General features: G+C 36.7%; 1 protein-coding gene across 1 annotated transcript; it reads left to right on the top strand.

Moving 5' to 3' along the window:
- The first annotated feature begins 570 nt into the window (after nt 1-570).
- Nucleotides 571-6,779, top strand: AFH14 (Formin Homology 14). Its single transcript, XM_079084361.1, has 17 exons — nt 571-817; nt 1,266-1,382; nt 1,485-2,188; nt 2,299-3,941; nt 4,071-4,194; nt 4,281-4,352; nt 4,439-4,537; nt 4,631-4,672; nt 4,747-4,827; nt 4,910-4,960; nt 5,100-5,181; nt 5,288-5,382; nt 5,474-5,545; nt 5,647-5,763; nt 6,077-6,145; nt 6,238-6,304; nt 6,451-6,779. The coding sequence occupies exons 2-17, from the start codon at nt 1,310-1,312 to the stop codon at nt 6,654-6,656; spliced, it is 3,597 nt and encodes a 1,198-aa protein (XP_078940487.1). The 5' UTR covers nt 571-817; nt 1,266-1,309; the 3' UTR covers nt 6,657-6,779.
- The last annotated feature ends 2,127 nt before the right edge of the window (nt 6,780-8,906 follow it).

The raw sequence follows: 8,906 nt of genomic DNA, 5'->3' as shown, positions 1-8,906 counted from the left end.
TTGTGTTAAAAAGAAAATGACACACTTGTCCAACAAAGTATTTCGGATTTTCCAATTCAGTCCCAAAAACTTTTTTAGTTTTGGTGCTTTATGGGGCATAAAGTAGATATTCATATGTTCTTTTGGTCACTGCTACCTAATATAACATGTTTTATAAGCCACATTAACTTTGTTGTATGTTTTTTATTCAAAACAATTAAACTCACTGAATAGTCAACAAAATAGTCAAAATTAAAAGTTATTCATTTTGTCAGTTTGATAATCATTTAGTTATCAAACTAATAAAATAGATAAATCTTAATTTTGACTATTTGGTTTACCATGTATGTAGTGAGTTTAACTTTTTTAAAAATGATGTGACTTATAAAATCTGTTATATCATATAGCTGTGACAAATAAAAAAGAGTTGAATATCTACTTTATGTCCCATAAAAATAGAAAAAAAAAGTTTTAGGACTTAATAGAAAAATTCAAAATATTTTGTTTGGGCTAATATATCATTTTGTTAAAACATAGCAATTTACCCTGGCAATAAAGAATGAACTTAACCAAACGTGGAAAAGGGCACTTCTATCTTTGTAAACAACAGACAAAGTCGCATAGTCCAAACTAAACAAGAGGATTTCAAAATCTGGAAAAGAGGGGAAAAGCCTCAATTCAAATTAACGCATCAGATGCACCACACAAACACCGTGCAGATTTCACACAAACACCCCTATCCTTCAATCGGAAACACCATCGGCGACACCCTAGGAGCGACCGGTGCAGCATCTTCCATTCATCTGTGTCGTTCAATCAACTTTAGTGGAGCCACGAGGTTAGTTTTGAATCTTTGTATGTTAAAGCCCCAGTAATCTGTTCGCTTTTTTTATTCTTTTACTTTGTGAAAACCCTTTCCATTTAGCGTTTGAGAGTTGGAATTCAAGGTATGGAATGGAATTGAAGCTCATTTAGTTACAATTTCTGAACTGATTTGGTTCCCTTCACAATTTCAGTATCAGAATCTAATAAAATAGTCACATCTGTGATCTGTTACTGCGAGGCTAAATGGGTCCCTATTAATGATGTAGCCATGAAATTCGAGACCCTAAACATAACATCACAGATGCTTTTCGTGGGATATGGTTACAAGTTCTGTATTAGCCTTGATTAACACTTATGTTTTCAATTATCTGTGGTTTTCATGTGTTGAGTTCTTGAAGGGAATTAGGTCACTAGAGATAAATTGGTAGCCTTGATTAACACTTATCTCTTTTTTCTTTCAGATTATTGCTCATTCAGACATAGCAGTTTATTCGTTTGACAAGATATGTCTCTTCTCAGTAGATTCTTTTATAGAAGACCACCCGATGGCTTGCTTGAGCTTGTGGATAGAATTTATGGTATTTAACCACAATTGCAATCCTATCTAGAATTCATTTCATTAGTTTTCTTCTTCTTCTTTACACTAACGTCTCTATATTCTTGTTTTTGTTTTTCTGCAGTTTTTGATTCTTGCTTTTCAACCGAAGTTCTACCAGAGGGACTTTATCAACTTTATTTGCATGAAATTAGTAACGAATTACACGAAGAATTCCCAGAATCCTCCTTTCTTGCATTCAATTTCAGAGAAGGTGAAAGAAGGAGCCAATTCTCAGAAATTTTATGCGAGTATGACATCACAGTCATGGACTACCCAAAACAGTATGAAGGCTGTCCCCTTCTTCCATTATCTCTTGTCCATCATTTTCTTCGTCTGTGTGAGAGTTGGCTTACTCTTGGCAACAATCAAAATGTCATTTTGCTTCATTGTGAGAGAGGTGGTTGGCCTCTTTTAGCCTTCCTTTTAGCCAGCATTTTGATTTATAAAAAACTACAAACTGGTGAACGGAAGACTCTTGAAATTGTTTATCGTGAGGCCCCAAAAGGGTTGTCTCAACTTTTGTCACCTTTAAATCCGTACCCTTCACAGCTTCGGTACCTTCAATACATATCAAGGAGAAATTTATCTGAGGAATGGCCTCCACCTGAAAGAGCTTTGTCTTTGGATTGCCTCATTTTGCGTGCTATTCCAAATTTTGACAATAAAAATGGATGCAGACCAGTGATTCGAATCTATGGGAGAAATCTTTTAAGTAAAGATGGGCTTTTGACACAAATGTTATATTCCACTCCTAGGAGAGGTAGAAATCTGAGGCATTATCGCCAGGTAAGATTTATATGTAAAATGTTTCCATAAAGTGTCATTTACATGCATTCTTTTGATTCACCAAGTGTTATTTATGGGATTTGCTGACAAATAGGCGTGATATGATGCAGAAACAAAGTGATGTTATAAAGATTGATATTCAGTGTTTGGTGGAAGGTGATGTTGTATTAGAGTGTCTCCATTTAGACATTGATTCTGAAAGAGAAGTTATGATGTTTCGCATAATGTTCAACACTGCATTTATCAGATCCAATATTTTGATGCTGAATTGTGACAATTTGGACACTTTATGGGACTCAAAGGCACGGTTTCCAAAAGGGTTCAGAGCTGAGGTTCTTTTTGGAGATGTTGAGAACATTTGTTCACCAAAAACACCAACCACAATGTTGAATGGAGAAGAAAAAGGTGGATTGCCTATAGAAGCTTTTAACAAAGTTCAAGAACTTTTTAATGGAATTGAATGGGGTGATGGTGGTGATGATACTGCTTTGTGGTTAGTGAAACAGTTATCTGTTTTAAATGATGCGAAAGAGTTGTCAATGTTGAGGAATAAACTGAGTAGTTATTCTTCACCTTTTGACTCTGAGGATGAAAACAATGCATCGAGTGTTGCTGATAGTTTGGATTTTTTGGAATCTGAAAGGAGTAATGATATGACGTGTACTCCTGCATCTACAGTGAGCTTTTATGATGAAGCTTCATATAGAGATTCTATTTCGGATGGCACACCTGATCGGAAATCATTGGAGGATCCATTGCAGCTGCAGCATAAGATATCAGATGCAGGTGATTCCACCTCCACCCGTACAAGTGCTGATTTAAGTAATGTGAATGGTTCTTTAGCATCACCAAAACATGTTCCTGTTGATAGTTTAGATGATGCTATAGCACCACCTCCCACTTTGCCTCCTATCTCCACAAAGACCCTTCCACCACCGCCACCACCACCACCACCACCACCACCACCACCACCGCCCATCGCTTCTACTTCTAGTTTTTCCAAGAGTCCACCACCCCCACCCCCACCCCCACCTCCACCTCCACCTGTTTCTTTGAAAGCCCCTCCACCACCACCACCTCCGCCTCCACCTCCACCTGTTTCTTCAAGAGGTGCTCCACCACCACCACCACCTCCACCTCCACCCATTTCTTCGAAAGGCCCTCCTCCGCCACCACCACCACCTGTTTCTTCAAAAGGTCCTCCACCACCCCCACCTCCACCTCCATTTGGCGTGGCTACTAAAGCTAGTGCTACCCCTGGACCACCACCACCGCCGCCCCCTCCTCCCCCTCCTGGAGCTCCACGTCAAGGAACAGTTTCTTCAGTAACCAAGCCACCTGGTGCACCTCCACCTCCACCTCCACCTCCGGGCCGCAATGGTGCAGGTCCACCAGGTCCGCCTCCACCCCCACCTCCTGGCCGCACCGGTCCACCAGGACCACCTCCACCTCCACCACCAGGTCGCAGTGGTGGACCACCTCCACCTCCACCTCCAGGTCGTAGTGGTGGGCCAGGTCCACCGCCACCTCCACCTCCTGGAACAAAGGGTGGTAATGGGCTGCAACAAGCTGCTCCTTCCACTGGACGAGGGCGTCTTACTGGTTCTTTAAGTAGTGGAAGAAGTAAAGTTGGTTCGGGTTCTTCAATTCCTCCTAAAAAGACCTCTTTAAAGCCCTTGCATTGGGTCAAAGTTACCAGAGCAATGCAAGGGAGTTTATGGGCTGATAATCAAAAACAAGAAGACCAATCAAGGTATATATTATTATTATTATATTTGCATGTTACAATTCACAATTCACAAATCAAATAGGAGTTTATGTTTCTGATATAAAATAAAAGCAGAGTAGAAATGTAAAATAAGTTTTATATTTGATTTTGTAGGGCTCCTGAAATTGATATATCAGAGCTTGAGAGTCTATTTTCAGCAGCTTCTGTTTCTGACAGTACCAGTAAAGGTGGTGCTCGACGAGGTTCAAAAATTAATAAACCTGAAAAAGTTCAATTGGTTAGATACTGGATTTACTCCTACTTTCATCTTTTTTTTATGTTATGTAGCTTTTTCCAATTTATTTTCTTACATTTGATTTTTAGGTTGACTTGCGTAGAGCATATAATTGTGAAATCATGCTTACCAAAATAAAGATTCCTCTCCCAGATATGATTGTAAGTTCATTTTCTTCCTAGGAGTTAGGACTTAGGATGCTATGCTACTTTTCCCTTAAGTTTAAAAACTTCATTTTCCATCTTAGAATGCCATTCTTGCATTGGATGCTTCTGCTTTGGACATCGATCAAGTTGAAAATCTTATCAAGTTTTGTCCCACAAAAGAAGAAATGGAGACATTAAAGGTACTGTCTCTAGTCTTTACTTTTCCCATAAGTTGAAATTATTATTATTATATTTCACTTATACTTTGTCCTAAATAATTCTTGTAATCTCAGAACTATACAGGAAACAAGGAAATGCTTGGAAAGTGTGAACTGGTATTTTTACTCTCTGTAGGATTTAAAGTGTTTGAGAGAGAAATTTATTATAATTCATGGTCATGGGTTTGTAGTTTTTCATGGAGCTAATGAAGGTCCCACGGGTTGAGTCAAAACTTCGAGTATTTGCATTCACAATTACTTTTACCAGTCAGGTAGATATAACATATAAGACTTTTTACCATTTTTTCAACATTATTGTTAGTTTTTCATGCATTTAATTCTAAAAATTTCCAGGTTAGTGATTTGAGACGAAACCTGAGTGCAATCAATGATGCTACTATCGAGGTAAGGATTCTTACATTTCAACATTATTCTTATTTATTTGTTTCTATCAGAATCCTTATAATTACCTAATATATATATATATATATATATATATATATATATATATATATATATATATATATGTATATACATAATGTAGGTTAAGGAATCTGCAAAGTTGCGTCAAATAATGCAAACAATTCTTACGCTTGGAAATGCTTTAAATCAGGGCACTGCTCGAGGTACCATTCAAAACCAATAGCTTTTATTATAGCTTGACTAGCTTCTAGAAACTTGTGTTTTATCATATAAAGACAAGACATCAGACATGCATCATCTGTTTTGCAGGATCTGCCATAGGTTTTAAATTGGACAGCCTTCTTAAATTGTCTGATACACGTGCAAGAAACAACAAGATGACACTAATGCATTATTTATGCAAGGTACAAATCTCAAAACATCTTAAAATTTTTATTATACATATCTCAAGTCTCAACTCAAATTATAAATTATAATTGTGTTTATTTTTACTAGCTCCTTGCTGAGAAGATGCCAGAGTTGCTAGATTTTGACAAGGATCTTGTTCATCTAGAAACTGCCTCCAAGGTATTTCGATCCTAAAACTTAGGGGGGTTTGGGATTTTTTTTTTTTTTTTTTTCATAATCAATCTATGCTGAGTTTTATTTTTCCCTTCCAAAAATGAAAGATCCAATTGAAGAATTTGGCTGAAGAAATGCAAGCAGTGAGTAAAGGTCTTGAAAAAGTTGAGCAAGAACTCACTGCTTCTGAAAATGATGGCGCTGTATCAGCTGGCTTCCAAAAGGTGAGAGTTATTCATAAAAAAAAAAATAATAATAATAATCCACAAATTGCAAGAAATAGCAACCTACTTAAATTTCTTTACTGATAATCTTATAATTATAAGCAAGCATTCCACAAGTTTCATAATAATTACATATTGCGGAATAAAAGTATGTTGCTATTATATCATTATTATTATGGGTAAATAAATTTAAGTACGTTGCTACTATGGATAAAAAACAGAATATATTGGTAATGAGCGTAAAGTTGGTTGGTATTTTGTATATATTTTATTATAACCGATGAATATTTTATTAAACCAACCATGTTTTCAGGCGTTGAAGGCTTTTCTTGATACTGCTGAAGCTGAAGTCCGGGCATTAATCTCTTTGTATACAGAAGTGGTGAGTTTTTTAACTTTTTTTTTTTTTTTTTTTTTTTTTTTTTTTTTATATATAAAATTATTCATCTCATTCCAATAAGTATTACTTTTCAGGGAAGAAATGCTGATTCACTTTCACAGTATTTTGGAGAAGATCCTGTTCGTTGCCCATTCGAGCAAGGTTTGATCTTTCCTTTTTTCATGTTAATGTCTCTCTCTCTCTCTCTCTCTCTCTCTCTCTCTCTCTTTCCTGACATTTATTTATCTAAAGTTTAATTATTTATAAAAAATATATATAAGTGTTTCTTGGGTTTGTTGTTTATGTAGTGACACAAATATTGGCATTGTTTGCTAAGATGTTTAAGAAAGCACGTGATGAAAATGCACAGCAAGCAGAGACAGAAAAGAAGAGATTAGAGAAAGAAGCTCATGCTTTGAGGAAAGAAAGTATTAATATTGATGTCGATCACAAAAAAGATCTCAGAAACATGATCCGTGATACATCTTTATCCATGAAGAAACAAAATTCATAAGAAAGAGTATTCGTTTGTTTGATTTTTCTTCCATATATAATATGACCCTCACACATACATCAACATGTATATATACAGAGAGATGTTCTGATGAGTAGGGATATAAAGTAAAAAATTTCATTCTATGCGGCGCCTTAATCGACCATAAAATTTGTCATCCTCGATTTTGGAGAATGACAAATTCGAAATAATATAATTTTAGATTAATTTAAATTAAAACAGTTTTAATGAAATTATTCCTGAGAGATAACATTAAGACAGATTTGGAGCAAGTAAGTGATTATTGGATTTATATATGAAAGAAGATAAGACGAACGATACAAAAATAAGATTTAAAGTGTCCAACTAAAAACTAAGGTCCAAGTCTGAATTATGATGAATACGAACGAGATTACATGAAGTGAACGTGTTTTTGAGGGCTTTTTTAAGTTTAGTATATTGAAGGGTGTAAATTGAAACTTTCAACTTTTAGTGGGGGTTTAAATGTGAAAGTTTTTTTGGACAGTTGTTTTAAGTTTCGTATACTGAAAGGTGTAAATTGAATTTTTCAAAATTTAGTGGGTTTTAAATGTGAATTTTAAATTGATAGGTTTATGGAAAATGATAAATCTACCCAGTTTTTTTTTTTTTTTTTTTTTACAAAACTTAGCCAAAAAAATGTTTTTCCCAAATAACTACTAATTTTGCATATTAAATATGCAAAATCAGGGAAATGTAAAAAAAATAGTTTTCATTTTTCTTTCTGAAAAATACTATAGGTTTGAAATGTCAAAACGTCCAAAACGCTGTTATTTCAAAATTTTGTTTTTTACAAGTTTAACATGTGAAACTAACATTCAATGCGAAAATATATTGCAAAAATGTTTACATTTTGACAAAATTACAAGAATGGTCCCTGTGGTATGTCAAAACTAGCAACTTTGGTCCAAAATGGGTTTGGCTCGCAAGGATGGTCCAATAGTTTCGTTTTGTTGCGAGTTTAGTCCAAAAATTTTATAACTTTTTATAATGACGGATTTGCCCTTGGCATTTTCCCTTTTTCAATTTTTTTATTACAAAAATCAAAAAAAGAAAAAGAAAAAAAAAGAAAATCTCTCTCTCTCTCTCTCTCTCTCCTCGACCTCCCTCTCATCTCCAACTCGTCTATCTCCCTCGTTTCTCACTTCTCCGGCGAAGAGAGCCACTACAGTCGACTGTGGCAGCTCCTCCGCCTCCCCCTGTGGTGACCCACCACCATCCAACATCCCAAATCCAAATCCACAATGCGTGTTCTTCGTTCTTGATTTTGGATCTGAAATAAAACCCAAATCCTAAAGTTGAAGGTAGGTATGTTCTTGGTTCCAAATTTGAAAAGAAGATGAAGAAGGGTAGATCTGAAACAAAATCCACACACAAAACCTTACCTGAAACGAAAACCCACCATCGATTCGAAGAGAAACGAAAACCCACCATTGATTTTGGATCTGAAATAAATCACTACACTTGTTGCCTCCTATATTTCTTTCCTGCCGGCGAGAATGAAGAGAAAGGAAGCTGGTGGTCGGAGGGAGTGGCAGCATTTGGTGGTCGGAACTCACAACATCAGCGGTGGCAGCAAGCTGTTTGGGTGGCAGAGCGACGGGAGGAGCTCGGTTTCCTCCTTAGCGGTGCAGTATGACTGGAGAGAGGTAATGAGGGTGGTGAGGTCATGTACGGTGGTGAGAAGTGGCGTTGAGCGACTGGGACGGGCGGAATAAGGCTGGCAGTCGACGAGTCTCCTTCTCTCGTCATCGTTGCAGATTCAAAGGGGGGGGGGTGGATGAAGAAAGTCGGGAAAGGCAGTGGTGGTGCTGTGACAGGCGAAGAGGTGGTGGATGTTCACGGTGGTCACCACAGCAACACCACCGGTGTCAAAACCACTGGTGCTCCATTCTTTGTTAAACAGAGACGAAATGTAACGCCCGCAGATTCGGGCTAGTCAATTTAGAGACAATAAGCATCAAAAATGAGTTTTGATGGAAGATTATTTAGAAGGAGTAATCTTAACCAAATGGTAGTATATTTTACAAGGGTTCCGTACATATAAAGAACGCCGAAATCCGAGTTATAACGAAGAAGTTATGGCCCGTCGAAGTTTTTCGGCAAAAACCGGCATGGCACCGGGAGACGTAAATAGTGAATTTACGATGGAGGACTTTTTAGCCTTACAAATCTAAGAAAAAGTTGTAGTATATGTTAAACCGAGAACATACAAAAAAAGAACGCCCAAAT

This window comes from Lactuca virosa, chromosome 3 (genome assembly GCF_052849685.1).
Source record: "Lactuca virosa cultivar CGN04683 chromosome 3, Lactuca_virosa_CGN04683_v6, whole genome shotgun sequence".
NCBI lineage: Eukaryota > Viridiplantae > Streptophyta > Magnoliopsida > Asterales > Asteraceae > Lactuca > Lactuca virosa.
This window is presented reverse-complemented; position numbering and strand designations above follow the sequence as displayed.

Coding starts and splice junctions, on each gene's coding strand:
- AFH14 (XM_079084361.1), top strand. CDS start 1,310: ATGTCTCTTCTCAGTAGATTCTTTTATAGAAGACCACCCGATGGCTTG. Junction 4,828..4,909: donor CAATTACTTTTACCAGTCAG/GTAGATATAACA, acceptor AAAAATTTCCAG/GTTAGTGATTTGAGACGAAA. Junction 5,182..5,287: donor AAATCAGGGCACTGCTCGAG/GTACCATTCAAA, acceptor TCTGTTTTGCAG/GATCTGCCATAGGTTTTAAA.